Source organism: Mus caroli, unplaced genomic scaffold (assembly GCF_978045245.1).
Source record: "Mus caroli unplaced genomic scaffold, Mus_caroli_1 scaffold_1, whole genome shotgun sequence".
Taxonomy (NCBI): Eukaryota; Metazoa; Chordata; class Mammalia; order Rodentia; family Muridae; genus Mus; species Mus caroli.
The window spans coordinates 151,721,236-151,739,022 of NW_028227256.1; the positions used below are offsets into that span (position 1 = coordinate 151,721,236).

A 17,787-nucleotide genomic window follows, 5' to 3' on the forward strand; every position below is an offset into this window, starting at 1 on the left:
TTGACTTTACATGGTATGTGTAACTTTGGAGAAGATACTTCAGTGGGCTGAGCCTCAGTCTTCACAAACTTTAATGAGGCCACTGATAGTGACCACTCTAAGGGAATGGGGGTGACGATTAGTTGAGATACTAGGGTGTTGTATTAACAGAAGCTGAGTATTAGAAGTAGTTAGTCCTTGGTGATCTGCCATACACAGCCCAACTCCAGCATTCAACTCCTTAGGCCATTTCACAAATCAACAAACAATTCACTACTTTCCTATACATGCATCTACATTCCAAAGCCCAAAGGATGTGGCCACCTAAGACACTTTGAACTTTGGACAAGTGTTGAGATGAGGGCTCCCTGAACCCTATTTGGACTAGTAGACTATGAGGCACATCTACACTTCATGCCTCCTGCCTCTGAAGTCATGCCTGCAAAACACCAAGGAGCATAGAGTAATCCACTGTCTGGATCACACCCAGAGAATTTTTGTTGGGTGCCAATGTTCCTGTCAGAATTGTAGCACTAACAAGGGCCATAAGGGAAACAGAGCCAGCCATGTTATCCAGGAAACCAGTAACATCAGCATAGTAACAAAAGGCAGCTAACCAGCCTTCCTTCATGCCCCCTTCTCCCTTCTCTTTCCTCCAACACTGGTCTAGAACACAATGCAATGCAGGTTAACTTCACTTGAGGTCCACTTGTCTCTTCCTCTGAGGCTTCGAGAACAGGTGTGCTCCACCACATATTATTTACCAGCTATTTTTTTCTGTTCCAGACATATTGCTGGCCTCTTGCCATGTTATTATTAACTTAATCTTTTCCCAAGCCCACCATGATGGTGATGCTATCCTAATCCTCACTTTTGAGATGAGGAGCTAAGGGACTCAGATATTTAATAGCTTGCCCAAGGTCAACCTAGTGAGTGGTAAGATCCAAACCCAGAACTAGGACCTTTCTGTCTACCAGCATTAATTTTGGCCACATAGTGACATCGCAGGCAGCATAGTCCAAATTACTATTTTAATGTCCTAAGCACTCACTCTAATAAAAGAATATCAGGTATGTGGGGTTTTGTGTGTTTGGATTTTTCTCTGTTTTTAGCATATTAGTTTTGAGTGCTCACAATTCAGAACTACTGAGCCGTTTATCCTGGGTCAACTACTCTGTTCTCAATAGGCCACATGGTAGTCAGTGCTGAGAGATGGAGAGAGAGTCAGAGCAGTCTTGGCATCTGTACCGCTAACCTGTGCTTCCCTCACCAGCTAAACTGCCGTGAGCATTTCTTGAGCCAATAATTGGACCAATAAAAGAATTTGAAGACTACTTCCTAACCCCACTGGACCCACAGCTCTGTATAGGTAGGTACTAGATAGGGGAGAAGGTGGGCATTCCAGTGTGTGTGTGTGGGGGGGGGTAAGGTGGGTCCTAGAGGGAGGGAGAAGATGGAGTCTAGAATAGGAAGAAGGCTGGTCTTAGGATGGGGAGAGGGCAGGTCCTAGAGAGAGGTAGAGTCTAGACTAGGGATGAAGTGGGGGTTAAATTGAGGAAGGGCTGTTACAGGCTTTTTCCTGAAATGTTCCCCCAGAAAATGACATGAAATTGGAGGTTCGCAAGCACAGCAGGGCAGGAGTGAAGGAAGAATGGCTTGCTCTGTGAGAGGAAGGAGTGAGGACAGACAGGAGGCCCAGGGCCACCTGCAGGAGGACTGAGAGGCCTCTGAGGAGGGAGTGGAAGGGAGGAGAGCCAGCTGTGGCAGGAAGGGAAGGCGGGGAACCGAGGGAGCCTGAGGTTCAGCTCAGTTCAGGCAGAGAGAGGGCAGCCCCACTGTATTTCGCAGGCTGCTCTGTGGATGTAGGCAAGAAGGTTGAATGTAATACATTGGCCCCACCTCCTGAGCCTCTCTCTGAAGCTGCTGCATTGGACAGGAAAGAAAGGGTGAGATAACGGAGACATCATCTCTGCTCTCAGGAAATTCTGGTTCCAGTAGCTGAGAGGTGAGACAAAAGCCTGGGCAAGGTGCCCCACACGTCTGCGTTTTTTTTTTCAGGTAAGCAACTGTGTATGTGGAAGCCAGAAAGGGCAAGGGCCTAAGCAGAGGAGGAGGGGGGAGGTGGCGGGAGGTGGAGAAAGCTGGCAGGGGGCAGGGAAAGGAGCAGGAACTGAAGCAGGAGCAGGAACAAGCCCCAGGCCAGGCTTCTGAAGCTGTCTGGGTATACAGTGGGAGAACTGGGGCCTGCACCAGGTCCCCGGCTGGCTGATGGGTGTGGCTGAAGTTCAGCATCTGGAGAGGAGAAGTTCCAGACCCAGCACCTTTTCAGCGGTCCTCTTCCTGACAAGGTATATTTGTGTGGACTTTGCCAGATAACCGTACCCAGAGATCTCCTCTTAGCCTTCTTCCTGGCTGAGAAAGAACAAGTCTTCAACTGCTCTGGAAGGGAGAAGGCAGGGTGACTGTATTCAGTGGGAATGGGGCTTACCAGAAAAGGGATTCTCTGTCAGGAAAGGCAATCGGCCCTGAGAGTCCGGAGAAAGGTAAGCGAGCGGAACCCTGCCTGATACCCCGTGGAGGCTTTACCTATGGCCCAGAGGCCAGGAATAAGACACAGGCTATGGACAACAGGGCACACATAGGTGACAAATAGATAAGGTGAACGTTCCACAGAGTGGACTAAGAGGGATGAACATACACCGTATGCTGTCACAGAGCGAGGATGAGACCTCAGCTTCCTATTTCATACAAAGCCAGCATCCCTCTGTCCCCCAGCTAGGGCACTCCAGACCTGACCCAGCGTGCTAATCATCTGGAGTTTGCTAGCACTGCGTCTCTTCTGTGTGTTACACATACACACATGCATATAGTGTGCACATCTCCAAGCTCCAAAATGCTGAAAATATTCCAGACTTAGTTTTTGGTCCAAACATATCTCAGCCATACTCTGACATCTTATGAGCTCAGTGGATCCAAAGGACTACCCCTGGGCTTCGGGACACAGAGGGACATGAAATAGGGAACACAGGTAGGTCTACAATATGTCTTCTCTTAATCCACAGCTTCTGTACGCAAAATAAGAAGGAAGCCTCCTTGCACTCCACACACAGACACCAGGCAGTAAGCAGGTAGGCGTGGGGGAGGACAGGTACAGGACATGCCAAGTACGAGACGTCTCCTGTCATTCCTGCTGAGGTGGGGGTGGAAAGTGGTGCAGTCAGTGAGGGACTTTGGTGACAGATACTGTTCGGTGACTAATATTCCTGGCTACCCAGAGCAGCAGTCTGTGCAGCATGCATCCCAACTCTCAGCCGGCCTTGGCCTCTTTCTCCTGCAGAGGGCAATCCGGGTCAATGAGCACAGGAAGGCGTCCAGTGCTGAGCCAGCACAGCCAAGGCTCCTTGGCCCAGCAAACACAAGGGCCTTTGATGCTTGCAGAGAGCAGGAGCGCTCCCTTTCCAGGATGCTGTGTGTGGCTGCTTTTGGCAAGGCCTAACCCCAGGGCTGGCCTTGCTCTGGAGGCCACGACTAAGAGGTAGTAGCGCTTGAGGTTCTACACACAGCCATGGAATTGGAGAGAAGGGCCTGAGCTGGTGTCTGTGAGCTGGGTGGCCCTGGTCACAGACCTCGTTAAAGTTCAGGGTCCTGTCTGTAAGATGAAAGGGGATACAATAATAGCAGCCTCTATCTGGAAGGTCTCTGGAAAGAATAAGTAAAGATGTGTCTGGGAAATAGCAGAGAAAGTGCCCAGAAAACTGGGAAAGTCAGGACTTCTAGTATCTGGCTGCCATTCTTAATATGTTCCCTCAAAACTAAGGCAAGGCCACCTCATTGGCCAGTGACTGACCCCCAGGCCTACCCCAAGGTCCTCAGTAGTTTCTCACCCACATGGACATTTCGTTAACTGACATTCTTCAAGCTAAAGGAAAAGTAAATTGACAATAAAACTCAGGTGACTTCTATATTGTATGCTTTTCCTGTCCAAATGTTAAGTCCATGCTTGTCAAATTGGAGAACGTGTAGGTATGCGAGCCATGGGGGTTCCTACGGCCCACTTAGGGGAAGGTTAAACATTGCAGCTGAAGATGAACATAGACTATGAATTTCCATGTGTAAACTTAAACTCCAGGTGACCATCCCTTTCTCCCTGTCTCTGGTCACCTTCCATGGGAGAAGGACTTTTTATCCATTGCCAAGACCTTAAAGGCCTTGCGTAAGCAGACAGGTGGCTTGGAAACCCGTCTGCTGTCTTGTGTCATCGCCCCATTTTTTGGGGGGACCATTCTTTGCCTTCAGGAAAAGTGGCCTACACAGCTCAATGCCTGGGAGGCAGCCCTGATGCCCGTTACAGGATAACACATCTGTCCTGTTGGCAGGGACATCAGGAGCTAACCTGGTTTTCCAACTGGCGGACACCATGAGTATCTGAGGTGTCTTAAAGCCTGTTTCATCAAACCCCCCAAGCCCAGAGAGCATCTGTTTTGCTAGCATTTGGGGTGTAGGCACCCAGCAAATCCTTCTACCTCCAGTCATCTCTAACAGCACTCTCTCTCTCTCTGGGCTTCTAGCAAACAAGATTTTTCAAAGGGAAGATGGCTGGCAATGACAGTTTCAGAGGAGCCAAAGCCTCCTTCATCCCACAATGCCCAACAATATGAACCATGTACCTGGCATGGATATCAGTCGGAAACAGAGCCATATATCCTCTGGATAGGAAGGAGATTAAGTACACTCACTGTTATTTGTTCCTCCAACACCCCTCCCCCACCCTCGCGTTCTGCAGGAGCTGTGAGCCAATCGAAGGCTCTTTCTGGGCCGAGCAGGCAATAGAAGAGGCACAGGTGGACTCCCAGGATAGGTGGACCAAGGTGCCCCTTGGCAGCAATCAGATGCTGAGAATGAACTTGGAGAGTAAAGAAGAGGATGGTAGGAAGGGTGGCTCCCCAGGAACTCAGAACAACACAGACTCGCAGTTTGACACTCAGTCCTGCAAAGAGGAAGAGAACTGGCCTGAGTGCTTCAGTGCTGGGTGTGTGGCGCAGAAACCTGGGGAGATGCCTGGGAAGACCAGCAACTGGGGGAAAAAGGTATCGAGGATCACCCAGATTCGAGACTCCCCCGAATTACAGGAGGCTCTTGGTGCCCCTTCCAGAAGTTTATTACACAAAGTTCAGACACAGCCCCTTAGGGACTCGGTGGGCAGGGACAGAGGCAAGAAGGCAAATAAGGACCCAGCCTCAGAAGTCTCGAACAGCTTCTTGGACAGTGGAAGGTCTTTTGAGGCACAGAACAGTGTTGAGGCATCTTCCCTAGACAAGAACTCTCTGGAGCACTTTCCCAGGTCTGAGAGTACACCAGTTCAGACTCCAACCATTCCTGCCAGCCTGTTGGTAAAAGTACGGGACAGTAGAAAAGTCCAGGGCCAGGCGGGCCCAGAAGGCAGCGGGCAGGAAGAGGAGGGTCTCGATAGGTGTGTGCGGGCCTTCCAGAAGTCCACCAAAGTTCAGGTCCCCGCAGAACATCATGGCTCCAAGCCCTACGTGTGCCAACTGTGTGGGAAGGCCTACTCCCATCGCAGCACGCTGCAGCAGCACCGGCGCCTACACACAGGCGAGCGGCCATACCGGTGTCCCTTCTGCGACAAGGCGTACACCTGGTCCTCCGATCACCGCAAGCACATCCGCACTCACACGGGCGAGAAACCCTATGGGTGCCCGGACTGCGGCAGGGCTTTTGTGCGCTCCTCCGATCTGCGCAAACATCAGCGCAACATGCATAGCAATGACAAGCCCTTCCCGTGCGCCCAGTGCGGCTTGACCTTCAACAGGCCACTGTCGCTGCTGCGCCACCAGCGCACGCACCTGGGCGCCAAGCCCTTCCGCTGCTCCTCCTGCGGCCGCGAGTTCTCCGTGGCCAGCCGCATGGTGGAGCATCAGCGCGTGCACTCGGGCGAGCGGCCCTTCCCCTGCTCCACCTGCGGCAAGTGCTTCACCAAATCTTCCAACCTGCAGGAGCACCAGACGCTGCACACCGGCCAGAGGCCCTTCAAATGCGCCGACTGCGGTGTAACCTTCGCGCAGCCCTCGCGTCTGCTGCGCCACCAGCGCATCCACACTGGCGAGAGGCCATTTCCTTGCGCTGAATGCGGCCAGGCCTTCGCCCGTTCCTCCACCCTCAAGCGGCACCAGCAGATCCATTCAGGAGACAAGGACTTCCTCTGTGCAGAGTGTGGCAGGGCTTTCCGCATCGCGTCCGAGTTGGCGCAGCACATCCGCATGCACAATGGGGAGAGGCCTTACCAGTGTGAGGGCTGCGGCCAGACCTTCACCCGCTCCAGCCACCTCCAAAGGCATCAAGCCAAGCATGACACCTGCAAGAAGGAGCCTGTCCCTTCCTCTTCCGATGAGTGAGAGTACAGTAGACTTTCAGCCAAGGGAAGGGAAGACACCCTTGGCTTCACATCCTCTTCTACTCTCAAAGTTATATTGGCAGCCAGGATCACTGGTTACGCCCTCCACTCCCTGGTTTTTGGCCATGGATGGTCCCTGTACTTCATGTATTCTGTGTGTTGTAAGAATATGTATTCTCCAGAATAGTGTCCAAGTGTGCAGTTTCACACCAGTCTCCCGCTGTTTAGAGGCCAGGGTAAGATAAAGAATAGGGGCTGGCCAATAGTCGGATTTCTTAGGTAAGTAGATTCCAGTCACAGAGAAGGTAGAGAATTCTGTGCTAGCACCGTGCAGGATTCCATGGGTACAGAGACGAAAAAGGTCTATTTTCTTCTTTCCTCAAAGCTGTATTAAGTACTGAGGAAGATTCGTTTTTGATTTTTATATAAAGAATCCTCAGAATGATCCATGTGATGGACTTTTCCACAGAACAAAGCCAACCTGGGGATACCACAAACCAAGAAAGACATCCTAACTTGTCACTTGACTGCTAGCTAAAACGACTTTAACCTTGAGGGAATGTCTCTGTGGGTTGCCTTTGAAGTACAGACAGCAGAAATGGGGGGGGGGGTTGTGCTGCATCTGGGAAGCAGTGGTTTTCAGAAGTCCAGAACAGCCTCGGCATCAAGAGACCAGAGGATGTGGTAACTGGACCTCACCTGGGTTTCACCCATGAAGTTCACAGGTGTCTCCTCTCTGCCACTGCTTCTCCTGTTCACAGGATTTGAAATTAAGCCATGTGTGTTATTTGTAGAAAAACAGTGAATCGCTTCAGATAAGCTGCGGCACGGTTCATTTAAATCTGCCTGGATCACAGCCCTGATTTCGAGGACATAAACTAAGGCACCCTTTTGTCCAGGTACCCATGAGCTTATCTGTGTTTGTGTCAACGTTATTAAAATCATCTGTGAAAGTCTTGACGCCTCATTATCACCCTCTAATGAATTTATTAAAAAATCTGCCCTCACAGTCATTCTTCAGAGTCCTGACTCATAAAGTCAGTGGTTTCTGGCTTTGGACCTTGATGTCAAGGAGTCTGAGGCTTCACAGAACATTTGATATTGACAGCCAAATATAGGAATTTCTATTTTTCTTTTCTTTTTTTTTCTTTTATTTATTTATTATATGTAAGTACACTGTAGCTGTCTTCAGACACTCCAGAAGAGGGAGTCAGATCTCATTACAGATGGTTGTGAGCCACCATGTGGTTGCTGGGATTTGAACTCTGGACCTTCGGAAAAGCAGTTGGGTTCTCTTACCCACTGAGCCATCTCACCGGAATTTCTATTTTTCAAAGGTGTGTGTGTGTGTGTGTGTGTGAATGCTTGCTGGTTTAGATATCCCAGGCTCCATTCGTTATCTATTCAACACGAGCTTTTCAGTGGATGTAAGGGAAGACTGGTTGGGATAATTTTTCTTGCTTCTGCAACAGCTGGTGTTTGCCCACACTGAGCTGTCTTCTGCCAGTCTCCACCTTAGCTTTTGAGACAGGGTCTGTCACTGAATCTAGACTTCACCACCTCATCTAGGCTGGCTGTCCAGCATCTGCCTGTCTCCATCTTTCCTCAGTTGTGGTTTGCCATTGTGTGCTGCCACACTTGGCTTTTATGTGGAGGCTGGGGATCTAAATTCAGGTCGTCATGCTTGCATGGCAAACACTCCCACTGAGCCATCTCTCCACTCCCCCATATATGAAATTTTCTCAGATTCCATCTGACTTGGACCCAGGGTGTGACTGATAAATAGCATTCTCATGATACATGAGGCCAAAGAAAAGTAATATAGCCATGCTTTATTTGACGAAAGCAACCTTTATGAGCTACAAGTTTGAGGGTTTATATGCTAATTCCATTAGACATACCTGCATATCTAAATGATAGAGTTGGTTATAGGTCATCCTCATCATTTGCGAACCAAGTACCCTGAAGTTTAACTTCTGCAGCTGAGTGGTGGAATGGGAGGGCGGAGTCATCACAACATTGGGCAAGATCTGTGGTTGACTCAAACAGGCAGAGATATCAGAAGAATTAATGTTTGACTGCAAATAGAATAAAGACTGTAATCAATAATATTTGAAGACCGATTATTTCTCTGTACTTTTTGATAGTTGTTAGTATAATTTTTACTGGTTAATTTTTTTTTTTTGGTTTGGCTTTATACTATCACAAGGTTTTACCTCAAGGATAATTCATACTACATTCTCATAAAAGTCAGATTGGTTATTAACCTTTTGGCTTGCTGAATCCTGGCTTTCAGCATCAAGACAGGGTTGTAGTGCAGTATCTGGGCACCGCTTTCATGTCCGCACACCTCCAAGGATGTCAGAAAACCAGCAGGTGCTGAGTATCTCTAGTATTCAATATTTTGTTTCTGAAACATAAGGAGGTATATCAACAAGCTACAAAGAAATTAATGAATTGTTCAGACCTTCTGCATAAGCAAGTCATGTTTTAAGAAAATTTGCACCAACCAATCTTCTCTTACACTCACTGAAATGGTCATGTTGAATAGATAAGAAATATCACCTGGGGTATTCAGGTCAGTTAAACATGTACAAACAGATTGTAATAACAGTTCAGGGAGCAGACACCAAAGAAGTGAGAGAAGCCAACTAGTTGTGGGGGAGCTTGACACTCATTCTGCTGAGTGGAGCCTGACATTCCAAGTGGGGCAAATTGAAATATCTTTGGGGAATAATTAATGCTTGAAGACAGGCTACTCTGCTCACATGGTTGCCCCAAAGTAAGTTGGACCTTCGCACCTCCACCCCTGGTTTCTATAAGCATATTCTACCTCACAGTAGACAATGTCATCTTATTTTATTATTCAAAGTCAGGGCTGGAGCTTCCTTGCTATATTACTTAAAGCTTTTTTCTAGACTGATGCTGCTTCCACAGGTTGGCTTGACAACATTGATTTGGATATACCCAGTAAAAATATATAATATTCACTTATATGTTTTCACTTAAGAAAAGTTCACCTGATCTGGTCACCAGAATCTACAGTGATCATGACGTGCATAGTACAAAGCCTAGGCAAGGCTTTACCCAGTGTCTTCAGAAATGGTCTGATGTGCAGGAACTATTGCCAGCTGTGATGGTGTACAGCAGGAGGATGTAAAGAACACAGACACAGAGACACAGAGACAGAGCACAGATTAGAGCCTGGCTTGTGTGGAGAGATGATTCTGTGGTTAAAAGTGGTTTCCACTCTTCCAGGGGACTGGAGTTTAAGCTCCCAACATTAATAGCAACCAGCTTACATCCTTCTGCAACTCCAATTCCAGAAAATCTGGATGCTTTCTTCTAGCTTCCATGACTATGTACAAACATGGTATACATTCACACAGGCACACAAAGACAAATAACATGACAAAAATAAATACAAACCCCTTATTTTAAAAATAGATGGCAGTGCTTATGAATCCTATTTTAAAGGTAATGTAAGGAATTAAGACATTAAATTGCCCATGAACAGTGACTGGAAAGTAGCTGGCATAGCCATTTCTGTTTGGTGTGGAGGAATAGTCCACTATTGTTGATGCTTTGCATGTATAAGAGTTAGGCAAGCATGTCTTCATACACACACACACACACACACACACACACACGAGTTAGACAGTCATAACTGCAAAATAAAGTAAAAGTTGGAACAGTGTACAGGAAATCATGGTTTCATTCAGGGGAGACTAAAAATAATCAGGGAACAAGCGTGGGACAGCTTAGTTTGGCAGATGTTCATCATTAGTTCTTGGGTAAAACTTAATACGCTGGCCAGAAGGAATGCAAGGGAGCCAAAGGGATGGTTCCTTGAAAGCCCACCGATGTTTTCTTGGCTAAGGAACCATTCCGTGCCTGTGTAATATACACAGAAGCACACCAGGAATGAATTAGCTCTTGGTAGTTACACACATTTTATAATCTCAATGCATGTGTATTATAAAGCTATATGACTTTGCTATGACCAGAACAGATCACCCAGGGGCTCCAAACAGACCTTTAAAATGTCTTGCTTAGAAGGAGTGTGTGTTAAGGATCAGTTTAATTGCTAGAATACTAGAGTTGGTGCCATTGCTAATGTCAGTACTAGAATGTGAACTACAAACTCAATGACCCATGAAAACATTTCGAGGATGGAATGATTCCTCAAACCAAAGAGGGCGCCTGTTTAACAGGAATAGCTGTTTTTAATATTGATGGGTTTCTGTTCTTTCTGCATGAAACCACTCTGGGTCAATTTTCCCACTGTGCTAGGGTAATATTTTGTAGTTCTTGTTCCTCTTTGATTTTTTTCTCTATTCTGCTCACTCTCCTCTGTCCTCATTCAAATCCGTTTAGAATTTCATTGTCCTAAGAGTATCAGAAATTCAGTTGATTGTTTCACTGAATAGGTGGAGTTCCTCCTACCACTTCCTGCCTCCAGCTCACCCCAGACCTCCCCAATAGCTCTCCCCCAAACCGTTTATGCTTGCTGCTGTCTCTGATGTTACTACCTTCTCTTTTCGCATGCACCTTATAAAATAAAAATGTAAATATTTCCCTGAGTTCTCTGAACCAGTATAGCTAATTAATTAAACCTAAGAAGATAACTCTACCTTACAGACAGTTTTTTTAAAACACAGGGGGAAAAACACCCTCAGAGTTTATGATTGGCATTTGAAGTCATGAGGAAGTGGTCTTAAGGACTGAGCTCTGGAGGGTGGGATCTAATTCTATCTATATGTGCTATTGGAACTACATTGACTAGAAGACACACAACTGATACATGCTACACAATTGCTGGTTGATAGAGAGAAATATACATTTGGGGATCACAGGAGATTTCTATGCCAACCTACTGTCCAAGATATTTAGGCTTCTCTACCAAAATGTCTAAGAAAATGGATAAACCATTGGAATTAAACAGAGGATTAACCTATTAAAAATTAACATGAGAAATCAGATTCGTGTTCATCGTTGGAAAGACTCAGCACCTTGACAACCAAGTCATTTGTTACTTATTACATGGTGTCCTCTCAACCAAGACCCCATGTTTAAGAGACCTTGACAACCTAATTCCAAGACTGATATGAGAAGGTGAAAGGCTGTGACTGGGAGAGTAACTGAGGGAGAGCAATATGAAAGAGTCCCATAAGCAAAGCCCAGGAGGCCACAAATCATTCCAGAGTTATTGTTAATTTTGTATTGACATAAGGATAGACAAACAGTTTTATAAAAGAGGCCCAAGCATGGAAAGTCAGTATTAGAAAGAAGTTATCTGGTGTGTGTTGTTGGGACAACCAAGCCTATACAAGAACAAATGGCATTAGATTCATTCTTCATATAATAAAGCATTAATAACTATGGTCAACATAATGTTCAAACTACTAAAGCATAGAGGAACATTTTTAATTTTTATTCTACTTTTCTTTATTTTATGCATAGGAGAGTTTTGCCTGCATGGCGAAGGTGCTAAAAATCTATGAGCTCTTGATGCTGAGAGAGGGGCTGTATCAGTTATACCACACTCCTGTTGAAGATGCCCAGCGTGGTCTAGTGATGAGCCTAGCTTTCAGGCAGAGTCAAACACCACAAAGGATACGAACAACTGTATGACATCCATCATTGTGTAAACATCCTTCAAATATGGCAGGGTCATGAGCATCTCAGGAATAGAAAGAGCTTAGAGAGGCATGGCCAGGAAGTGCAATGTGTGTCCTTGATCAGAAAACAAAGAAACATGGTAGAAACGACTTAACTGGGAACATGGGTGAATTTTAATGTTCCTGAATTTTACCACGGTTACATAAGAGACTTTTCATTTCTTATTCCTGGGAGTTACATTTGGGAACTTTTTAGGACTGAAAGGTATTTGTAACTTACAAATTATTATAGGAAAAATTACATAAGTAAAAGTTTGTATAAGAGGAGAGGAGAGAAGAAGATGCCCAAAAGGAGAGAAAGCCAGTGTTGCAAGGTGTTAATAAATTGTTGAATGCAAGTGAAGATCCGACAGGAGCAATGTTATTATGCCATTTTAACAACTCTTCTGCTTGTGTGAGATTTTTTTTTCAAAATAAAATATCAGATGAAAATGCTTATTTGAAGTGTTAGTGTGTAGAGAAATGGAAAATTTCATACTCTGCTAGAAGGAATGAAAATGATTGGCACAGTTCTTTGCAAAGTAACACAACAAAGATTCTACGCTCATATGATATAATTAATATGGCATGAGGGTGATGTGAGAATAATGTAAGTGTACGTACATGCTCCTCTTATGCCTCCAATTCAAATGAAATGGGGGAAGTAGACAATTGAACATTTGTTTATTTCATATTTTAGGAAATATTTATATTTTATAATAGATATTAAGAACTAACATGGTAGGATATTTCTACAAGTATAGCAAGATATAAGAAGATAAGCTAATTTTTTAATTACTCTAGTCAATAAAACAGGAGACTATTTCCCTCAGGAAATTAAAATATTCATGAGAATATATGTACAACATGAGAATAATAATTTTAGCATGCTTTGTAACAACAAAAATGTAGGGATAATGTAAATGTTCATGAGAAAGAGAATGGGTAAACAAATTATGTTTTATTTATATGTTAGAGCACTAAATAACAGTTAAAAGGAATTAAACAAATTTATTAAGTACCTATAAGGATATACTTTGAGCTATTGAGTGAAAAAGGCATTTTCATAACGGTATTCTACTCATATATATTGTATTAGTCAGAATTGGCTGCTATAACAGAATATCATAGCTTTGGAGGCTTAGGAATAATAGTTTTTGTTATGATTCTGGTGGATAATCCGGATGCTAGCATAGCCAGGCAGTGGTGAGGGTCTTCCAGGCTGCAGATGCTGCCTGGCCCTCTCACAAAGAAAGCAACACTAATTTCCAGGCACCGGTCTCCTCCTTCACCATCCATACTGGGATTCAGGCTTTAATACCCAAATTTGGGGATACATCGAAACATCTGGACCACTGCATAAATTTCAACTTGAAGCATCCATACTGGGGGAGAATCCAGTGTTCAGAGAGCTGTGGAAAAGATGACCATTTACTGGCCAAACTGAATGGTCTGGATTAGAATCTATTTGTAACCCTCAGGATGGACCAACCCTGAAGAAACCTTGCTGTCAGACTTAAGCCTCCACAAAAAGCTACAGAGATTATACTACCCTGTACTTCTCATGGCTGTAGTTCTTTCTTCTGGTGACCTGTGTTGGTTGGTTTTTGTCAACTTGATATGAACCTAGACATATCTGGAAAGAGGAAATCTTAATTGAGATTGTCTGCATAAAACTGGCCCATAGGCAAGTCTATAGAACATTTTCTTTATTAATGATTATTGTGGGAAGGCTCAGCTTATTTTGGGAAATGCCACCCCTGAGTATACAAAATAGAAGAGCAAGAAGCTGAGAAAGCGAGCTGGTGAGCTGCACTGTCCATGGCCTAGGATCAGTTTTTGTCTCCAGATTTGTGCCTTGAATCTCTGCCCTCACTTCTTGCTTCTTTTCCTTTGCTGATAGACTGTGACATGGAAATGTAAGAGAAATAAACCCTTCCTCCCCCAGGGAGCTTTTGTCATGGTGTCTTATCACTGCAATAGAAACAGTAACTAAGGAAGCCCTAAGGAAGACAGTCTTTGTAACTTACTAGCCATATACATTCATTATAAATGTTCCAGCAAATTAAGAAAAAGTCCCCTCTGTTCTCAGAAGTGTAGCACAAGGAACTGGAAGTTAAGAAGAGACTGATCTATTATTTAATAGGATATCATCTTGTACTTTGGCAGTAAGGTTAATTTTTAAGTTTAATATTAAGGAAGACCCTTGTTTTAAAAATCTTGTGGCTCGGTCTTACTGAGCAGGGGCAGGCGATTCCCTCGGAATCATCCTTAATATTTCCTGATTAAGAATAAGCAAGACAATTTCCAAGTTGCCTTCAGGGAATACTGGTGCAATAAGCATGGTTAATCCTTAAGAGGCTCAGTAATAAATCATCAGCTCTCATGGGCATAATAAATACAACCAATAGAATAAACACAAGTTCAACTTCAGTACAGAATGTCTTACAAAGGCAGTGCAGATACACTACATTTTAGGGGAAATCGAGTTTTAAAGTTCAGATTTCTTAGCATAGACTTTAAGGCATTTGGCTTTTAAGGTCATTAGTTACTGAACATCTAGGGGCTGAATGAAGATAATGACAGGTAGGGCAAAAAACATCCTTGTACAGAATTTTCTTATTCCTCATTGGAGAGAAAATATAAAACTGGATAAAGCACAGAGGATGAACATAACTAGAGAGGGAGACTTTAGACCACCTATAGAACTCTGCTAGCACACACAGGCATTCTCATCACAATGTGTCTGTTCTAACATGAGGATACATGTTTAGAATGGTGCCTGAGATACGTGTAAGATCAATGATCAACTGATGAATGAGACAGCTTGATGTCACTTCATATTTATTGAGCAAGCTATTGATAGTAAGAACTGCACTTATCAGCATACATCCTTGAGTCTGATACCCAATCTGATATGATGGATATGTAGAAGCTGGAATTGGATTAATATTTGGACTTAAATATCTCTAAGCCAAAAAACTTGATAAAGGAACACTTATCTCTTCTTTACTTAACTGGGTTGTTTTTGTTTTTCTTCTTTTTCTGATAAACTCTCACTATATAGACCAGTCTCAACCTCACAGTAATCCTTCTGCCTTAGCTTCTTGGATGCTAGAATTAGAAAATGCAGGGTAATTCATGGATAGACAGACAGAAGAAGCTTGGAATAATCATCAACTAGATGCAGTAAACTAACCAATGACCTGCTAACCTCTTTCTTGATACTTGAAGTAGTTTCATCATCAACAAACCATACATATTCCCTGGGTAGGCAATGTTCCATCTGGTGCTTCGTTATTAGAAATACTTTCTATAGAGTGAATGACAAACTCTCCCAGGGTGAATCTACTTGTAAGTCTCAATTTGTTTTCAGTACACACAGGAAGGAAAGAAACTATCTTAGAATGACAGCTATTCAATACCTAAGGAGAAATCGCATCTTCTCTAAGCCTACAAAATAAATGCATCTTATAATCATGGTTCCCCAGTCTCAGATGACCTTAACGTATGTCAAGCTGACATAAAACTAGCCTTTACAACTGACCCCTTGTCAAGTTAACACACAAACACATTGCTTTTCAGTTAGAACAGCAATATCTCTCTACCCTAGGACCAATTCATCTCAGTTAAGGTTTCTCTTTTCTTTCACTGGTTTCATGAAACACTGTGACAAAAGCAACTCAGGAAGGAAAGGATTTATTTTACCCACAGTTTTACATGGCAGCTCATCATCCAAAGCAGTCAGGGCAGGCATTCGAGCAGGATAGGAACCCAGAGGCAGGAGCTGATGCAGAGATCATAGACAGGGTGCTGCTCATTGGCTTGTTCCCCAAAGCTTGCTCAGCCTGCTTTCTTAAAGAACCCAGGACCACAAGCCCAGAGATGACACCACCTACAATGAGCTAGGTCTCCTCCACATAAATCAAGAAAACACCCTATAGGCTTGCCTACAGCCCTTTCTTAAGGAGGTATTTTCTAAATTGAGGTTCCCCATTCTCGGATGACTTTAGCTTATGTCAAACTGACCAGCACAATCATGCTTACTCTTTTTTTTTTTTTTTTTTTTGGTTTTTCGAGACAGGGTTTCTCTGTGTAGCCCTGGCTGTCCTGGCACTCACTTTGTAGACCAGGCTGGCCTCGAACTCAGAAATCTGCCTGCCTCTGCCTCCCGAGTGCTGGGATTAAAGGCATGCGCCACCACGCCCGGCTCATGCTTACTCTTTATATTATTTAATGTTACTTTATATATATATGACACGGTAAATATAAAAATGACATAGAAATAAATATATAATTGTAAATGACATATATATGTACATATATTTTTGTGCTTGGTTTTCCCTCCCTAGTTTCCCCTTCCAGCCAATTCCCTTACTTTGTCTAGCTAGTCCTTACCCCAACTCTCTTGTTATATGTGATCCATTGTCTTATCTATTTCCAGACTCCTTTAATACCTCTTCCTCCCATCTCAGCATCACCTTTCTAGTTTCATGATCTACACACACACACAAACACGCATATGCATGTGTATGCATATTTACAATTTTAAATCTAGGTTCTGAATGTAAGAGATAATACGTGGTTACTTGTCTGTCTGGATTTGGCTTACTTTAATTAACATAAAAATTTCAAGTTGCATCTATTTTTTTTTCTACGAATGCTGGGATTTAGTTTTTCCTTGTGGAGGCACAAAGCTTCATTGTACACATGCGCAGGTGATCTTTATCCTTCGTCTGCTGGGGACACATAGGCTGCGTTTGCTTCCTGACTCCTGTGAAGAGGGCAGAAATAAACATGGACGTGCAAGCATGGTGTGTTAATTTAGTCTTTAGAGTTCGTACCCAAGAGTGGTATGGTTAGACTGTATGGTAATGCTGATTTCTGTTTTGAGGAATCTCCATAGTGGCTGCCCTCCTTCACACTTCCGCCATCAGTGTACGCGGGCTCCTCTTTCTCTAGACTCTTACTAGCATTTGTTGTTGTTTGGTTTCTTGGTGATAGCCATTCTGACAAGGGCAAGACAGAATCTCAAAGCACTTTAATTTTGCATTTCTCTGGGAGCTGGGGATGTTGTATATGTTTCAAGTACTGATCGACTGACTATGTGCGTTCTTCTGAGAACTGTCAGGTCAGTCTTCTCACTCAAATACATTGGCTAGATGATGTTTGGACGTCTATCTTGAAGTTATGTATATGGCCTGGATATTGGCCCCCTATCTGGTTTGTTGTTGGCAGACGTTTCTCATTCCATAGGCTATTTCTTTCCTTTGCAGTGAGGAATGTATCATTTTCATTTGTCAGTTCTTGGGACTATGTCCTATACAGAAAATACCCATCTATGTCTTTAAGTGTTTTTCCCATGTCTCCATCTAGCATGTTCACAGTTTCATGTTGTACATTTAGGCCTTATTAAAGAGACAGTCTTTTCTCCAATGTATGTTTTTTATAGCGTTGTCCAAAATCATGTGGCTGTGACTGTGTGGTTTACTTTTGGGTCCTCTATGCTGTTCCGCTGGTGTGAATCTGTGGTTTAGTTTGAGTCTTTAAAGGTCATGCCCCCACCGCCACTTTCAAATTAACGTCTTTGAATTGATATCAAGGTCTTTTTAGTTTTTCTAGGCAATGATTTTTCACATGGACTCATTTTCCAAAAAAGAGAGAACCTTCCTTCTGCTCACGTGTGCACCAACAGTCATCCTTACAAGCAGAGAGCTGTTAGCCTGAGGAGTTCTCCAC

General features: G+C 44.1%; 1 protein-coding gene across 1 annotated transcript; it reads left to right on the plus strand.

The window, feature by feature from the left end:
* The first annotated feature begins 4,640 nt into the window (after nucleotides 1-4,640).
* Znf648 (zinc finger protein 648) lies at nucleotides 4,641-6,389 on the plus strand. The gene has a single exon (XM_021164898.1). The coding sequence runs from the start codon at nucleotides 4,641-4,643 to the stop codon at nucleotides 6,387-6,389; it is 1,749 nt and encodes a 582-aa protein (XP_021020557.1).
* Nucleotides 6,390-17,787: the final 11,398 nt, after the last annotated feature.

Excerpts from the sequence above, each read along its gene's own strand:
- Znf648 (XM_021164898.1), top strand. The coding sequence starts at position 4,641 with ATGTACCTGGCATGGATATCAGTCGGAAACAGAGCCATATATCCTCTG.